This window comes from Seriola aureovittata, chromosome 16 (assembly GCF_021018895.1).
Source record: "Seriola aureovittata isolate HTS-2021-v1 ecotype China chromosome 16, ASM2101889v1, whole genome shotgun sequence".
Taxonomy (NCBI): domain Eukaryota; kingdom Metazoa; phylum Chordata; class Actinopteri; order Carangiformes; family Carangidae; genus Seriola; species Seriola aureovittata.
Window position 1 is genome coordinate 17,357,227 of NC_079379.1, and position 19,549 is coordinate 17,376,775.

The 19,549-nt window shown below is 40.3% G+C and overlaps 1 protein-coding gene across 1 annotated transcript in view; it reads right to left on the minus strand.

Annotated features, from left to right (window-relative positions):
- LOC130183456 (inactive phospholipase C-like protein 2) overlaps positions 1-19,549 on the minus strand; it is a 43,236-nt gene that overhangs the window by 20,134 nt on the left and 3,553 nt on the right. Inside the window, exons 2-10 of the mRNA XM_056398873.1 lie at positions 14,420-14,521; positions 14,088-14,237; positions 13,710-13,870; positions 12,688-13,150; positions 11,352-12,578; positions 10,589-10,838; positions 10,158-10,444; positions 8,975-9,178; positions 7,234-7,309 (exon numbers count right to left, since the gene is read on the minus strand). Coding sequence (XP_056254848.1) covers positions 7,234-7,309; positions 8,975-9,178; positions 10,158-10,444; positions 10,589-10,838; positions 11,352-12,578; positions 12,688-13,150; positions 13,710-13,870; positions 14,088-14,237; positions 14,420-14,521 — 2,920 coding nt within the window. The remainder of the gene's footprint in view (positions 1-7,233; positions 7,310-8,974; positions 9,179-10,157; positions 10,445-10,588; positions 10,839-11,351; positions 12,579-12,687; positions 13,151-13,709; positions 13,871-14,087; positions 14,238-14,419; positions 14,522-19,549) is intronic.

The following is a 19,549-nucleotide window of genomic DNA, read 5'->3' on the forward strand; positions in this document are numbered from 1 at the left end:
AAAAGTCATAAAAAGTCATAGTATAATAAGGCATAAAAAGTCATAAAAACGTCATAGTATAGTAAGGCATAAAAAGTCATAGTATAGTAAGGTATAAAAAGCCCATAAAACGTCATAGTATACTAAAGCATAAAATGTCATAAAAACGTCATAGTATAATAAGGCATAAAAAGTCATAAAAACGTCATAGTATGGTAAGGCATAAAAACATAAAAAAACATCATAGTATAGTAAGGCATAAAAAGTCATAGTATAGTAAGGTATAAAAAGCCCATAAAACGTCATAGTATACTAAAGCATAAAATGTCATAAAAACGTCATAGTATAGTAAGGCATTAAAACTCATAAAAACGTCATAGTATAGTAAGGCATTAAAACTCATAAAAACGTCATAGTATAGTAAGGCATTAAAACTCATAAAAACGTCATAGTATAGTAAGGCATTAAAACTCATAAAAACGTCATAGTATAGTAAGGCATAAAAAGTCATAAAAATGTCATAGTATACTAAGGCATAAAAACCTCAAAAAACGTCATAGTATAGTAAAGCATGAAAAGTCATAGTATAGTAAGGCATAAAAAGCCATGGTATACTAAGGCATAAAAACATAAAAAAATGTCATAGTATAGTAAGGCATTAAATGTCATAAAAATGTCATTGTATAGTAAGGCATAAAAATGTCATAAAAACATCATAGTATACTAAGGCATAAAAATCTCAAAAAACGTCATAGTATAGTAAGGCATTAAATTTCATAAAAATGTCATAGTATAGTAAAGCATGAAAAGTCATAGTATAGTAAGGCATAAAAAACCTAAAAAAACATCATAGTATAGTAAAGCATAAAATTTCATAAAAACGTCATAGTATAGTAAGGCATTAAATGTCATAAAAAAGTCATAAAAAGATAAAAAAATGTCATAGTATAGTAAGGCATAAACAGTCATAAAAACGTCATACTATACTAAGGCATAAAAACCTCAAAAAACGTCATAGTATAGTAAGGAATAAAAAGTCATAGTATAATAAGGCATAAAAACCTAAAAAAATGTCATGGTATATTAAGGCATTAAATTTCATAAAAAAAGTCATAGTATAGAAAGGAATAAAAAGTCATAGTATACTAAGGCATGAAAACCTCAAAAAATGTCATAGTATAGTTAAGCATGAAAAGTCATAGTATAGTAAGGCATAAAAAGCCATGGTATACTAAGGCATAAAAACATAAAAAAAATATCATAGTATAGTAAGGCATTAAATGTGATAAAAATGTCATAGTATAGTAAGGCATAAAATGCCATAAAAACATCATAGTATACTAAGGCATAAAAAACCTAAAAAAACATCATAGTATAGTAAAGCATGAAAAGTCATAGTGTAGTAAGGCATAAAAAACCTCAAAAAACATCATAGTATAGTAAGGCATAAAAGTCATAAAAATGTCATAGTATAGTAAGGCATAAAAACCTCAAAAAACTTCATAGTATAGTAAGGCATTAAATGTCATAAAAACGTCATAGTATAGTAAGGCATAAAAAGTCTTAAAAAATCATAGTATAGTAAGGCATAAAAACCTCAAAAAACATCATAGTATAGTAAGGCATAAAAAGTCATAAAAACGTCATAGTATAGTAAGGCATAAAGAGTCATAAAAACATCATAGTATACTAGGCATAAAAAGTCATAGTGTAGTAAGGCATAAAAAATCATAAAAACGTCATAGTATACTAAGGCATAAAAAGTCTTAAAAATGTCACACTATAGTAAGGCATAAAAGGTCTTAGTGTAGTAAGGCATAAAAAGTCTTAAAAATGTCATACTATAGTAAGGCATAAAAAGTCATTAAAACATCATATTATAGTAAGGCATGATAACCTCAAAAATGTAAGGCATAAAAAGTCATAAAAACATCATAGTATAGTAAGGCATAAAAAACCTAAAAAAACATCATAGTATAGTAAAGCATAAAATTTCATAAAAACGTCATAGTATAGTAAGGCATAAACAGTCATAAAAACGTCATACTATACTAAGGCATAAAAACCTCAAAAAACGTCATAGTATAGTAAGGAATAAAAAGTCATAGTATAATAAGGCATAAAAACCTAAAAAAATGTCATGGTATATTAAGGCATTAAATTTCATAAAAAAAGTCATAGTATAGAAAGGAATAAAAAGTCATAGTATACTAAGGCATGAAAACCTCAAAAAATGTCATAGTATAGTTAAGCATGAAAAGTCATAGTATAGTAAGGCATAAAAAGCCATGGTATACTAAGGCATAAAAACATAAAAAAAATATCATAGTATAGTAAGGCATTAAATGTGATAAAAATGTCATAGTATAGTAAGGCATAAAATGCCATAAAAACATCATAGTATACTAAGGCATAAAAACCTCAAAAAACGTCATAGTATAGTAAAGCATGAAAAGTCATAGTGTAGTAAGGCATAAAAAACCTCAAAAAACATCATAGTATAGTAAGGCATAAAAGTCATAAAAATGTCATAGTATAGTAAGGCATAAAAACCTCAAAAAACTTCATAGTATAGTAAGGCATTAAATGTCATAAAAACGTCATAGTATAGTAAGGCATAAAAAGTCTTAAAAAATCATAGTATAGTAAGGCATAAAAACCTCAAAAAACATCATAGTATAGTAAGGCATAAAAAGTCATAAAAACGTCATAGTATAGTAATGCATAAAGAGTCATAAAAACATCATAGTATACTAAGGCATAAAAAGTCATAGTGTAGTAAGGCATAAAAAATCATAAAAACGTCATAGTATACTAAGGCATAAAAAGTCTTAAAAATGTCACACTATAGTAAGGCATAAAAGGTCTTAGTGTAGTAAGGCATAAAAAGTCTTAAAAATGTCATACTATAGTAAGGCATAAAAAGTCATTAAAACATCATATTATAGTAAGGCATGATAACCTCAAAAATGTAAGGCATAAAAAGTCATAAAAACATCATAGTATAGTAAGGTCTAAAAAGTAATAAAAACACCATATTATGGTATGACATAAAAACGTCATAACATAGTAAGGCATAAAAACTTCAACAAAAGTCATATTCTAGTAAGGCATTAAAAGTCATAAATATGTCAAAGTATAGTAAGGCATTAAATGTCATAAAAAAGTCATAGTATAGTAAGGCATAAAAGTCATAAAAAGTCATAGTATAGTAAGGTATAAAAAGCCCATAAAACGTCATAGTATAGTAAGGCATAAAAACATCAAAAAACTTCACAGTATACTAAAGCATAAAATGTCATAAAACGTCATAGTATAGTAAAGCATAAAAATTAAAAAAAAAATCATAGGCATAAAAAGGCATAAAAAGTCATAGTATAGTAAGGTATAAAAAGCCCATAAAACGTCATAGTATAGTAAGGCAAAAAAACATCATAAAAACATCATAGTATAGAAAGGCATAAAAAGTCATAAAAACGTCATAGTATAGTAAGGCATTAAATGTCATAAAAACGTCATAGTGTAGTAAGGCATAAAAACATCATAAAACGTCATAGTATACTAGGGCATAAAAAGTCATAGTATAGTATGGCATAAAAACATCAAAAAAGAGTATTCTAGGGCATAAAACGTCATAAAACATCATAGTATAGTAAGGTATAAAAAGTCACAGTATAGAAACTCATAAAAAAGTGATAGCATTATACCATTGTCACAGATAGAGATGAAAAAATAAAGAAAGCGCAATGAAAAATTCAAAGGAATGATGTAAAGTGGACCGAAAATCTGAGAGATAGAAAAATACGGAGAGAGCAAGAGAGACAGCGTCATCGAAGTCAGCCCGACGGCTAGTTAGTGTGTGCAATGAGTTGTGTTGTATGTCTGGCTCCCTCTGGCCGCCCCGGGCCACTGTCCCACTGTTACCATGGAAACCCGGAAGTGGGTTAACATGGGGCACACATCAACAAGAGCCCAGCCATTAAACATGCCAAGTTGTGGACCTCATACACACACACACGCACACGCACCCACACACACACATACACACACACACACACACACACACACACACACACACACACACACACACACACACACACACACAGGAAAGAGTAAACAGATTGGATGCTAGTATAATTTAGCAGTTCTTCACATATGATACCTTTCTGTCACTAAACGCCTGCAAACATGGATACACATCTGCACACACATATGTGGTCACGTCTCCACATTCACATTCACCTACAGAAGTTGCCTGTATAATAACCTTTACAGTGATGTTGCTAGGCAACTCGAAGCCTACGTGCTAATGTAGTGTGTGTGTGTGTGTGTGTGTGTGTGTGTGTGTGTGTGTGTGTGCGCGTGCGCCTGAGAGTCTATTTCCCCATGAAACCAAGCGAAGCCAATGGAGGGAACATTATTTCCAAGCCAATACTGGGACAGTGTGCATGCACAGACAAACACACACATAAACAGGGTCCTGACCCAGAGGCCAAAATAACCTCCAGGACCAGGAAATCAGGATGTAGCAGGAAGTACATCACCCTCAATTCCTGTCCTCTATCTGAACTGTGAGCAGTAGCAATGGGAAAGAGAAAACTGACAAATCTGACTTCCAGTCTGATGTCACTGCTCTGAACTAAACAAAAAGGCTACGAGCATCTCATGAAGTATAGATATACCTCCAGATGTGAGGTCAGGCCCCTGGAGGAAAAGCAGCTGCTCAATGGAGGTTCTTAAAGGGTCAGTTCACCCAAATTATAATATAATAAAGAAAAAGGAAAAACATACTGGAAGAAATGGACAAATGGCATTCTTCCAGAAGATATCACCATTTTGATGAAACTTGTAGAGAGCGCTGCCTAACACATGGGTGTGAAGGCCAAAAGCATATGATTCACATAATTTTGTTACTCATCCAATCTAATCCAATGAGCCATTGTAGCCTGCATGTATGAAAGCATGTGCATCCATGTTATTTTTTTCTACTCAGTTAAACAGGTTTTTCATTATATTAACTTTTAAACTAAAAAATGTCCCTTTGAGTACATATGGTAATTACAATTCATCCAATTCTAAGGGGAACGTATCAAAAATGTTTGAATGTTATGTCTATTGAATATTGCTCTGTGTATTTCAATCAATTTTTTAAACTCTGAAATATCAACATCAATATCTCCCTCAAAAATCCAGTATAGTGAGGTTCTATTCCTTCACCCCTAGTGGTCACAAGGCTGTTCAGATAGTATTAGTTTCAAAATATGTCTCTAAAGTGAGGTGAATGGATCACAGCACTGAAACATTCAACAGCAACCTTTCTCTTCAGAAATTTCTGACCTCTAGTGGTTCAACCTCTCACCTCACTGCAGTGATGTGGATGTGTACTCCAGGGTGTAGTACAGTAGCAGTACACCGTGACATCACTATTGGGAGTGGTTACAAGGGTTATATACCACTACAAGTGAGAACATAAGTGTTTTTGTAACTTAGAAGAACCAGCCCTTTAACACACCAGCACATCATGACACTGAAGTGGATTCACTCTCTCTTCTCCCTTGGTGCTCTTGTCTTCCTCTCAGCATTGCCTCTAACTATCCATCTCTGCCATTCATCTTCCCACGGCTTTATTCTCCCTCTCTGTTTCATCTCTCTGCTCTGATGTTACTTCCAGACATCCATCTCTGCCACCAGCCGTCCCATGCCAAGGCTCGCACCCAGTGACCTGTTAAAGCTTCCCTCGCTGCCCACCCCCTCTTCCCAGACGGAGAGGTGGACCTCCACGTTGGGATCACCTGATCACCATCTTTACTCTGTTCACACAGGAGGAGCTTTGTTCATGAGGGCAGGCCTCAGGCTCTGCAGCAGCTCTTTATCAGATGAAAGTACTGTCATCAGGACACCAGCACAAAACAGCTGAACACTTTCAAATCTCACTCTGTGTACTAATAATACTACATGTGATCACATGTAAAATAAAAAATCTACGTTAGAGTATAAGATGGTAACACAGTGTCTCAGCAGCAGCTGGCCAGCGATGCAGCCTCAGCTACAGAGCGGATGATAATGTCACAGATTATTTGACCAGCGAGTGAAGCTGTGGCCCCTGAAAACCTAAAATAAAGTTCAGTGGAGGATGGAATGAGTTATCTGGGGGCAGTCTGCGAATCTGTAAACAATGTTCATTTCCGTCAAACACTCTCTTTCTCCACAATGGCCCACAACTGAACCATCATCTTCGTCTCGCAATATCTATTCACGTCAGGTTTATCTCTCTCAAGGGTGGTATTGAAAAACTGACGAGTTTGTGCACATTTCAACCCACAAACTGAAAACATGAAACACACAGATGCTTAAATACATGCACTAAGAGTTGTTGTTTTTTTTTTTAAAACATATGACATCTGTAACTTCAGCTTTTTAAAATCCAGCACCTACAGAACCACATGAGTGGATGTGATTATTTTTTGTACCAAACCACTGTTTAACGCCTTAAATGTCAATCTCCTGGGTGACAGCTGGAGACTGAGTGCAATGTGGGTAATGTTTGTGTACTAGTACGTTTGTGGGGTTGTTTATTGCCATGATGACGAAAGTCTGGCTGACTAATGTCTGAGCACCCAAGGGACCAGGCGGAAGTAAACAAACCTCTGCCAAAGATCAGGGAAATGATATTAGATATGGTGCCCTTTGCTTAAGCGACTGAAGGGTGATCAACAACGGGACCTGTGCCAATTTAAACCTCCTTCATCCAAAACATACTGATAAACCAGGCCAGTAAAAAGACTCATCTAACCTTGTGCAACACTGTCAATTAGGCTGATGTTTGCAGAAGATGGGACAGGAAAAAATATGGTGGGAGAAGAGAGGAGAGGAGAGGAGAGGAGAGGAGAGGAGAGGAGAGGAAATGAAAGGAAAAGGAAAGGAAAGGAAAGGAAAGGAAAGGAAAGGAAAGAACATGGGAGAGGAAAGGAAAGGAATTTAAGTTAATGATAAAAGCAGACACTGCAGTGTGGATGTGGATGACAGCACTGCTGAAGGGGCTGTGTGGGAGTTGTCACGAGTGGACTAGGAATATAGGCACAGCCTGGTTTCTACTCATCACACACACACACACACACACATACACACACACACACACACACACACACACACACACACACACATCACAACAACTGCTCTACAAAGCAGCATCTTTTATACACACTGACACAAGTACACCATCACACACACACGCGCGCGCGTGCGCCTACACACCCGTGGTCTGTATATGCAGGATCCTGTCGTAGATTCCATCGGAGAGCTCCATCACTGCTCTACTCGCCTGGACCATCTGCAGACAGTGAAATATCTATTAGGACCATGAGCTTAACTCATTTTAACATCTTGTTTTTTTTGTGCACTAATCCCACTGTTAAGCACAAACAGTCTGTTTTATTATCTGCTGTGAAAGAACACAAATTACTAGTGAGAACATTGGAATAAATCACACGGGTAGGTTTCCATACGTTGGTGGTTCTTAAAATTATGGAAATAGCCAATGGGGTTCGCACTTTAAGCAGTATCACCATAAAAAGTATATACATACACACACACACATGCATGTAAGTGAAGACAGCCACAGAGACTAATGTGACAGCTCCTTTAAAGTAATGACCACACACACACACGCGCACACGCTCACACACACGCTCACACACACACACACACACACACACACACACACACACACACACACACACACACACACCCTACTGGGACATGACCCTGCTGTGGGGGAAGAAAAAAGCTGTTCAGCCACACACATTCTTACTCACACACTAATGCATAAACATACGGTCGCAGATCTGTGCAGTTGCTAGTTGCACAGCAGTGAAAAACCACCGCACTTAAAGTGTCATGGTTTATACACCGAAACCTTGATCATAACTTAATAAGAACAGAAACAGATCCATTTATCTCCACTACAGCCAGTTTCTAGCTACAAACCTGAGTGTCTCCCTCCCTCACCCACAATGCAACATACACTCAGGATTGCTAAATTGGCAATTCATACTTACTGTCCATCATCCCACCCAAGAGACTCCAGAGGAATATCTAATATGAAAGATGAAGAGGTGCACTTTGAGCAAATATCTATTTAAAAAGTATTGCAGCAGCCAGACAGATGGCGATCAACAGGGTGTAATGTTGTTTACCACAGCAACATAGCAACTGAGAAGAGTGCAGGAACACAGCTGTATGCAAACCACATATATTGGGCAGCCACAATCCAACAAGGCCCAGAGGGAGACAAGAGGAAGAGGTGGGAACTGGGAGAGATGAATGAGTGAAATAAGGAATGAGGAGGAGGCCGAAGAGACCAAAGGGAAATGTGTTGAAAGTGAGATATGAAAAAGAAAACAGAAAAAAAAAAAAACTGACATTGCATCAGTGCAGGATGCCTGAGCAACCTAAACCCATTCAAACCCACTGATTCATCCCACTTTATTGACTGGCTGATGAGTTAACTAACAGACCAATTGACCCTTCTCTCGCCCTCATTCTGTCTTTGTGTTGACTTCCACGGGGGAGTTGTTCTCTGGGGCTAGATTCATTTTTAGAATTCATTACATAAATTAAGTCTGTTAAATAATAAATTCTCCTCATTCAATGAAAGTCCACGGTTTGTTTGGGTGGAAACACACGGTGGATTCAGGCCAAGGTGAGGATGTCGCTGATGTGTTTACGAGCCTTGCTAAGGCCGGGGGATGTTGTCTGCTACATAACAATGAGAGCTCACTTTGTGTTTGAGAATGTATCGGCTAAAAAGGAAACTTTTGTCTAGGGGGGGGTTTTCATTGTTAGGTCAAGTACACAGGAGATGGGAGGTGGCCGACTGATTCGTGATCTTTTTTGCAAGCTTTTGTTTGGTCTTTCCTTCCTTTTGATGAATTTCAGTTATGTAAACTCGCAAAAACAAGAAGCATATTAACTGTTTACTCTCTTCCCTCCTCACCATGTCATAGGTGGAGACGACCCGGCGAAGGACATCAGGCAGGGGCCCCTGGGGCTCCAGAGAGGGATAGTGGTCCCGGAGGTCAAACAGTAGCAAAGGCGTCCCGTCTGGTGCTGACACTCTGGAGCCCAGAGCCAGTACGCACTGCATGAGGTTAGCCACAGCCGACATCCCGCACAGTTCCCTGAACAGTGCTACAGAGTTCTGTTAAAAAAAAAAGGAAGATATAAAGATGAACACATCGTTGCCCTTCTTTCTCTTTCTTATTTCCTGGCCCTGATAATAACAATACCAAATCATCAAAAAATATGTAAAATCCCTTCCCCATTCTGTCTCCAGCTTCATTTGCTTTCATTCTCTTTCTCTCTGTCTCTGTCTCTCTCTCTCACACACACACACACACAAACACACATACACACAGCTAATCAAAAGCAACTCCTGCAGCAGAGCGATTTGTCTTTTCTTTCAACTGCTGACCTGCTCTCCTGCAGTTGTGCTGTTGTAGTAGTTTGGACCGAAATGAAAGAAAACTAAAGCATGTGGATGCCAACAATCCCACCACACTGACATATAACATATACTGTAATTGCTGTTTTATTTCCACAGGGTGACACAAGCACCCGCACACCAAATTGCTGTCTGGCTCAGGACGGTTAGGTGAAGTGGAGATATTTGTCAGTGCTAGTGATAGGCTTCCATTTTTATCTCTTCAGATCCCGGACACAATCAACACAGTAAAGTACTATATTAATCCACCCGATAGGAAATGATCAGCAGAAATGAGATTCACCATTCACACAACATTGAAAATGAATAAAGCAACAATTTAGGGCTGCAGCAAACAATTATTTTCCATTATTCATTCATGAATCACTTAATTTTTAGTGTAAAATATTGTAAAAAGTACATAAAAGCAGCAAAGTCTGAATGTTTGCCTTATTTTGCATATCAGAATAGGTGTTGGTGAACCTAAAATTGTGTAGTTATTTCAACACAATATCTTTATGTATTTTTTAAATTCCCTTTGTTTTGAGTATTAGAACAGAATCATCGTGATTATCAACACCGTGTTTTACATTAAACATGGTTCCTATTAAATCTCATTGTTCTGTGCTATGAGAAAGTGTCCAGTATAAGAATATTCACACAAAGTCACACTCCCACCCTCGTCGCTCTTCCTCACCTGCATGTTTTCCCTCAGGTCGGTGGCTTCTCTCAGCAGTGGAGCAGCCATCTTGAAAACCTCATCCACAACCCGGACTCCCAAGTCCCTCAGAGCTGTGTAGTCCCTCCCCTTCCGGGCCTTCCGCACAGACAGGCCCCGTTTGTGAGGCTTTCCCCCGCCTCTACGATTGGTGAGGGCCACGTGGACGAATAACTTGGCGTGGGGGAGTTCCTCCCCAGTCAGAGACTGGAGTGGCACGTGTCGGTAGCCCGGCTGAAGACACTCTAAAGAGATGGTGTACTGACCTGTGGTGGCAGGAAAATCTCTTTTAATTTCAAAGCATTTCAAAGGTCAAACTTAAACTATGAACTGTCATTACTATCATTGTGTTTGAAATCATTGTGTGTTTGAGTCCATTCACAGCAACCCATCAGATCTCTGACCCTGACCTATAAAATCATCCCCTATGAAGTCATCATCCAGCACCACAAAGCGAACCATGGCGAGCTCAGGCAGGTTGATCTGGAACTCAAAGCTCTCATCGAAGATAGGGTTGTCCCCGTTCTGGATCACTGTCCTGGTGCGGCGCTCTGTGCAGTCAGCTGGGATGCCATGGATCTCCACATACACGTACGGGTCTACCACGTCCCCCTTGGCCTCAGAACCCCTTGGCCTGGGCAGGTTCTGGCCACTTATCACCTGCAAGAAGGATCATCATCATCGGTTGTTATTGATGCATTGGCTTTTAGAACACAATCATGAGTTCAGAGGATTATTCCTGTTAGGTTAAAACTTCAATCTTTTCTTGGAGCTTTGGCCATTGTCTTTATCCATTAGGATAATATTGTAATTGAGAACTAGGAACTGGGTGATATTACCACAGTGAAGTCCAGCAGGGTAAGTGACAGACAGGTTGTGAAGAAGCCACCAGATCTAAACAATTTCATTTGGAGCTAGAACTGCATGTGAGCACAACTGAAATCTGATTTCACTGGCTAACCTGGTGCTTTGTTTAAACCTGTATGATGAGTGGACTTCTTTTTAGCCATTTTGCCACGTTCTCAGGCGTTATCATTATCCAAGAGAATAATGGCCAAAGCTACAAGTTTAGACCCAAGTTCTAATAAATTGGAATTAGTCTTTAAGTTTCAGGTGAAATTTTCCGTAGCAGGGACATATTTCTCAGAGTCTATACATTATCCCTTCCCCCACCTTCACATGGAGCAGCTGTGGAGACACACCAGGCACCGTGTCTCTGGTGTCGGCACTGAAATAAGACACCTCCTGCCGCATGATGGCTGGCCGCAGAACGTAACCACAGTTCCCGTTCTGCCGGAACCAAGCTGTGTTCAGGTCCATCATCAGTCCTGCCGTCTGAAAATTCATAGACACGATTTGGCATCCGCACTTCCACAGGTCCTGAGGGTTCATGTTGCTTGAGTCAATACGCATTGGGTTGGGGTACACTCTTGACAGGAAATGCTTGTTATGATTGACAAAGTCTCCGGGGCTATCGCCAGCGAGACGCACAGCCAGAGATTCATGAAAGGAACACAGTTCCCAAGGTTTTTGGTTTTTGGATGATGTCGGAAAGTCAATGAAGCCCACTGAGCAGCAAAGAGTTACTAAATCAGACAGCTCCTTCAAGAGTTGGAACCGTTTGAAAGGAAGCTGAGGAGGATTATTAGACTGAGGGAGAGCTGTGAAAGTGAAGCTTTTCTGCAACGTGTCCTTCTCACTTCCTCCAGGCAATGACCCTCCACTATTAGCTGCTTTCATCCTTTGACACATCTCCGCCCCTTCATCCTCCTCACTTACCTCCCCATCCTCCCCATCAGAACCTGGCCCCAACTTCTTACCCCTTAGTAGGATTCGATGCCTTAGGGTATGGGGTGACGGCAGGTACAAGTCCCCTTCATGTGGCGGATTTGTGTATAACCTCTCCCCTAGTATATCTGTGAGATGTTTCCACATGACCTTCTGTTGTCGAAGTGAACAGTGGTTCTCAATACATATAATTAAGGGATACTCTGATGCCACAAATGCAAACCTTCCAATTGCTTCTATCACACAACGCAGAGCCAGTGGTGGGGAGAGGGTGTGCCCTGTACACACCACAGGCTGCTCATCAGGGCCGTCCCAAACGTCCACCTCCACACATCGACAACCCATCTTGAGGGCGCGGATGTAGCCGGAGATGTCAGAGGGACCTCTAAACTGGTCTTCGATGAGGTAGGTGTTGTGGGAGGAGTTGATGTAGTAGTGGGACAAAGGCTGGGACATGTCCTGGCACACGGTGTCGTGCTCCCAGTCGAAGAGGTGGCACTCAGCCGAAGTGAGGTAGCTGGTGAAGCCGTCCAAAGACAGGTATCCCTGCTGCCGGCCCTCCTCCGATGGCTCGTGGGACTGGATGAGCTTCAGGCTGGTCTCCTCACTCACCTAGAAGACACAGTGAGAGAGAGGAGATTAGAATGAGACTCTTAGACAGGGAAAACTGGGATTGCATTTGTCCATGTACACTTAAATTGGATTGTTTTGTGTTACCCACTTGAGCCATGCCCTGCTCGGCCTCAAGGAACCGCATCAGGTCTTTGGTGTCCAGGAACTCCTTGTTGCTAGAGAACTGCACCAACAGGAAGTAGATCTCCGGACGTGTGCAAAAGTCGTGGAAGACCTCGATGAACTCCTGCTTGGTGACTCGTTCATTTCTTCCCATTAGTCTTTTGGGTTCATTGTGATCTTTGACTCCAGATCCATTATCTAGCCCACACATCTTCTCCCGAACTCTTTGAAGCTCTTTAAACCTGTGCTCCACTTTGCCGCCGCTCACCCCAGGGTTCACGCTCTGTATCAACTTAATGGCCGACTGCAAGCGGATCCCTTCCTCAACATCTTCCTGTCTGTCCGAATCAGCAGCAGAGGAAAACAGCTGCTCCAGCCAGTTAAGACGAAGACTGTCCTGACTGCTGGCAAGCATGTCCAGGGCATGTTTCCCATACTGCATGAGATACCTGGAGGGAGATGAGAGAAGAATGGACAAGGTTGCTGCAATAAGGCAGGCTGTTTTTTCTTACTGCATAATTCTGCATCACACTCATTTCTTTTTTCATCTCTATTTTCTACTGCAGCAATAGAATCAGTTTAAAGACAGATCACGTTTGCTTGTAGCCTCTCATCACAAAGAGGTCTCAAAGGACTATTAAAAAAGAAATCAGCCCACCAAGATCTCAGTGCTCATCATAACACAATCAATACTGGAAAAAAAAGCATCAAAGATTAAGTCTGACATAAAAGGCCAAACCACATAGGGTAGATTAGCTTAGCCACACCTTCATTCAACCACAAATTAAATCTCTGTCATTACACTCTCACTTTGATTTCAGTCAGAACATCAGATTGTATGCCCACAAAATACACAAGCAAGCTGGTACACCTAGTTATTTAGTTGTGTTGTCTTCAGTATACATTACTGCTGTAGGGCAATGCTGATAAAAAAAAAAAGGATCTCTTACTTTATTTGTTTAATGTGTTTTTATTAGATTTTAAAAATGACACTTTATTGTGTCACACCTTAGTCCGGTCACCCAAATGTTAGCCACTTCAGCAGAGTTGGCCACCAGGTCCAAGTTTTCATATACGTCTCCATAGATGATGGAGAATGCACAGTCCTCTGAAATCTGCTCATAAACTCCGCTGGTGCGAAAGGTTTCCGTGTTACGACCTGTCCGTACCTAGAATTTGAGACCACAAGAGATGCAAAGAAAAAAAAAAGAAAAAAGAAAAAAAAATCCATGTCAGATACAATAAAAACAAGTCAACTGTTGTCTTCCAGATGGTTCAAGGTTGTAAATATTTCAATGACCTTATTCTAAAAGGATCAGTGAGGTCAGTCATAAAAACGATAGCCACTGTGGGTTGATTTAGAAAGCTTTTCCTCTGGACACTGACCTCTCGTATGGAGGCGAGAGAGATCCGGGCTTTGTCTGACTCCTTCTTTGATGGCTCCCAGCACAGAGCCTGGAGGCCTGCGTCCAGCAGGTAGTATCGCTGGTAAACACGTGAGTTGGGCCGAATTTTCTTCAGCTCACTCCCCTCAACCTGGAAACAATATATGGATGAAATTGTCAACCATTGACTTTCAGTATTGAGCTCTTTCAACTCACAAGCCTAAAAAATACCAGACACCCTTGATGTATGTATTTCATGTTCAATATTCCATGTCGCCTACAGGTATGTAAAGCTTATATTTTATGTAAAGGGTCACACTGTAGCTGACCCACCATGGAGTGGATACAGTCGGCAGCACTGCTGATCTTCTTCTCTGACAAGCTGCTGCTGAAGGACACCGTCTTCTTCCTGTCTCGACCGGCACGTGACCCATCCTGATGAGGAGGGAGAGAAGGAAGGATAGGATGAAAGGATGGGACAGATAAAGAGCGGAGGAGAGGGTGTAATAAAAATGAGTTGAAGGAGAGAGAGATGGACAGACAGTGATCTCTCTGAAATGTATTCTTTGCTTAAGCATGACAAATATTTTTCCCGTCCAGAATGGATCTCAAAGGATTAAAAGGCATATCAGCTTATATAACCATACATAACCGGAGATTATTGGGTCTACCACATACAGCCTCCTCCTACCAATCTGTTATTGTTTTCCTGATACCATGCTAAAAGCCTTTGCTTGCCCTTGTCCTTCACCATTACACCATTAATCATACCTGCCTATACAGAGGCAGCAGGCTGCAGCATTCTGATTCAGCCCCTCAACAACAGCACTGGCAGACCCAATCTGTTTATCTGAGCTCACCATCATAGCTCATCCATCTGATTTATTGACCAATCAGATATCACCCCCACAGAGTACCTTATACTAATAGATAAGTGCATATAAGTGGGCGAAGTTATTCAATTATGGATATATTAGAGTCCGGATAAAATCAAATCAAAGACTTCATTGAGGCTAATGTAAAGCAGGATAAGGGGGGATAACATAATTGTAGTTGATTAAATCCCAAGCAGAGTGATTGAAGACGCAAACACCCACATACCCAACATACACCTGTCTTATTACATGTAAATATCAAAAGGAGGAGAGCTGAGGAGGACAAATACACAAAGCTCATATTCATATCTGTCAAAAATGTAAAAATGTAAGTATTTAGGCAGTCTAATTGATCACCTATAGGCTGGTCAATATTTTCATATTTATCCTGAACATCTGCGAATACTGATCCTTAGCTGATGAACCTATGTTCATCAGCATAAGGACAAATAAGAGTCCATATGATCCTCAAGAGCGCTTGGATCTTTTATGAGAAGGGAGAGAAGGGGAAGCCTTCATACGAAAGAAATCTGTGGGATATGAAAGGCAGAGAGTAAAAAGAAAGAGAAACAAAAAAGCTGTGTTTCATCTAAAGAATATGAATGAACATGTGAAAGGGAGAGAAGGCATAATTCACAGAGGATGAAAAGGTTTCCCTCAGAGGGAAGGGGCGGCATCTAACCATCACAAATCCTCATAGAATCACTTCATTAGGATGGGGAAGTGTTTCCAATGGCAACAAGTTTTTTTTTTTTTTTTTTTTTGAGCTGGTGTGGTGAGGGAGGGAGGGAGGCGGTGCTCTAAAAATACCCCTAGTGCTTTGGGGCATGATAGGGGGAGTGGGGTGGGGGGGTGGACATGGGATGAGGAAGAGATAGTCTTTCCTTTAAGACCCCCAATCCTACCCTGAAAAACGCAGGCAGAGAAAGCCACAGGCAGAGCACTGAAAGTTAATTTGAGATAATTTGAAAGATGGGGATATTGGGAAGCGGGCAATCTATTAACAAAAGAAAACACTAACTGGTTAATGAACTAATTGATTTTGTGTTCTCATTAAAAAGCTTCAGCAACACCTCCAAATTTAACTCTCAGATGCAACTCCACCCCACCGGCAGGGAGAGGAATATGAAAATCAAATCAGACTTCTCTCTCTTTCTCGCTTTAAAATTATTTATTTTGAAGGCAGCACTCAATTTGTTTTTAAAAGCTCATTCTCCCAGAATGAGGCGCCCCGCCAAAGCTCATTGAATTAACTCACAGACACAGACACAGAAGCATGCAGCACCACCTTATCATTCACACTTTCCTTTTTCTTTCATGCAGTGTAGCAAAAGGCACAGGATATTAATGTTGGCCTCAATCTATAACTCTCTCCCCTCTGTGTGCGACATTAGCGGTAATGGTCCCACTGTGGCTGTATCAGCTCCAGTCACTGTGCACACCTTATTCAGTTAGGCGGGTCCACATATAATAACATGACCAGTGAAATACATCTCTGTCATCCCTGATTAATAGACAAGCAATAAACAGAAGTCATACTGAAGCAATGGATACCTTCCCTTAAAAACTAATAAAGCTCACAGGGTGTGAGCCTGTCACAAGCTGTGTTTGGAGCTGGGGAAATATCTGAGTTCTCCAGGTGGGCTGTTCAGCCGTTGAGATTCAATTATCTCATGTGTGGAGGCTATCGTGCACTTTCACCTCTGTTAGCCTACCACGTAAATAACGGATAGAGAGGGAGACAGAGCTCCAGCACATAACCAAACAGCGCTGACGTCAATGTAGACTCTGTATAAATTATCCTGACAAGATAAAACAAGAGGACACAATGCAAGTAGATGAACACCTGAATAAAATACAAACGGTAAAGGTATTGATTTTTTTCATGAAAAAAAGGCACACAGTGTCCAGACAGATTAGAGCAGCTACGCACATAGCAGAACAAAACAAGCCCAGCCTCCATCCAATAATAAAATTCAAATTCCATTATACTTAATCTCTATCAGGACGTACTGTTTGTCAAAAAAGGCCTCATTTAGTTTTTCTCACAGAGACAAAGATGAGTCTCCAAAACCACCAGGGCGCTTGAAAACAGGAAGCAGCCTGTCAGCCCGTCATAGAGAGCTTCCTGTGTCACCACCGAGAGCAGAGTGAGGTGACAACACAAAATAGTAAGAAAGACACCGTGATACAGTATGTGTGGATGTGACTGTTGAGAGAAAACTTTTCGTGAGCCCAACAAGTCATTTACCATGAAAACCTTTCCAACCTCTTTTTGTAAGTTAATTATTATCTGTCAGTTTTCATCTGTTGGAAATATACAAAAGATGATGATTTAGTGACTACGAAATTACTGATGTTCCTGATAGGACTTCCACGCTGGCTGAACAGATGAACAGATGTGGGGATGGATGGAGGGTGAGAGAGATGGGGGAGACAGACAGAAGAGATTAGATGCAGTTATCAGAGAAGGAAATGCAAGATGACAGAGAGACATTACAGAAAGTTGAAACTTCAGAAGTGGAAATAGATAAACAAAACAGCAAAAAAAAAAAAAAAAGGGAGCAAGAGCTAAAGGAAAGATGGAGAGAAATAAATAAAGTAGCTCTTTGGCAGATTACTGAACTTGTGCACTTGGTATTTGCCTGTAGGCTCCAGCATGGCTTTGTGCCTTCATTAGCCATCTTACATGCATGCATGGTATGATGTATGCAAGCGTGTGTTTATATGGATGCAACAAGCCCGTATCACTAATTAAAGCATCTCAGAGTCAATAGGATGAAGATGTAGGTCATTTGTGGGCATGGTCATTGATGCACTAATTAAGACTGATATAAAATCAGAAAAGAGGGGAAATTGTTAGGTGAGAGAGAATAATGAATAAAGGAGTGAAAACTGGCAGGAAGGCTGAGCTGTCTGGCCTATGGCCTTGTGTGTTTGACAGCAGATGATGAACGACTCATGGTGTGGTTTATTACAAAACCTTCTCACCCTGGAGCTCAACAACACATGTTTGCTAATGCTAGTCTCGCAACAGTTTGCTGCTTCTTTCTTTTTTATGTACTTACTATATGTGATATAAAATGCTACCCCTTTTGGGTTTTCACAGTTGGTCAGATCAAATATTTTCAGATGTCATCTTTCGTGCACTTTTTATGTGTCCACGTTGGTGACAGCCTTGGCCTGAGGCGTTATGTTTTCAGGTTGTCCCTCCGTCTATTCGTCTTGTGAACGTGATATCTCAGGAACGCCTTGAGGGAATTTCTTCAAATTTGGTACAAAAGTTCACTTGGACTCTAGGATGAACTAATTAGTATTTGGTAGTCAAAGGTCAAAGGTAAAGGTCACTGTTCTGTTCTGTTTTTGTACCATTTTCTGAAATTTTCTAGACTAAACAAATAATCAGTAAAATTGATTAATTGATTATGATACTACTTGTTATTTGCTGCCCTAATCATCCTAATTACTTACTAATCACAAAGTGTGTCATGATCACACACTGTGTTGGGTGGAGTTTGCACATGCGCATGAACACGGTTACAAAGGACACAGGAAGCACTATGTGGTCAAGTCATCATGTCATTGGCTCAATCTATGGGAGTTATGTTCAACAAAAAAATGTGGTGAGTCTGACTGTAAACCCCTGCCCTTGTGGCAAGAAGAGCAGCAGATGCTCTTTTACGCTTGAAACCTTTGAAGTCCCACGTGCACAAGCAGTCACACGCAGAAACGCACACACACTCAAATACACACACACACACCACACAAAATGAAACAAGTAAAAGGTTGACTTGAAAAGGTCATCTTGTCAGAGAGCTAACCACAATTTCAGCTGACAAACGTCAGAGATGCATTTCCTGAAGACAGGAGGGCCACTAAAACCAAGAACAGGCAGCTGGAGCCTTAAGTCGGGCATTAATTCTTAGCATGAAAGTAGCGATTAGCGTGCCGAGCGGAGTTTCCACACGCGTCACAGATGACTACAGTGAGGCTAACAGACAGGCACACACACATACACACACACATCTATGTACAACCCTGCACATGCATGGCTGGATGTATATTATGAATGTGGAGTGTATATGCGGAGCGACTCAATCACCAGAGTAGTATTTCCTGTGTCATTGAGAGGGTTTATCCAGTCTCTCTGCTGTGCAGGGCTGTGCCTCTATACAGTCGAATGTGGTTTAAAGCAAGCTAAAGATGTTGATTTGAACTGCAGGAGGTGCTCAGGGCTGTTCTGACTCAAAAATCTACCATTCCCAGCTGTGTGCTAACGCCTCTGGCTAATGCTGCTCCCTCAGTCTGAATAACACACACTAAGACATCCAAAACGCTCACACACACACTCATTAGACGGAGGTAATACAGATACAAAACCACAAACAAAAGATTTATGCATATACCATACACACTCAAACACACTTGTGTAAACATATTCTATTTTGATTTCCTGTCCAGTTAAAAATATGATGATCATTCAACTTTTGGGAAAGTACCCTAATGTGTTTTCTTGCTGAGACTTAGATGAGGGGATCGATACCCCTCTAATATTAGTCTGTTTAATATAATGCTGGTAGCAGGAGAT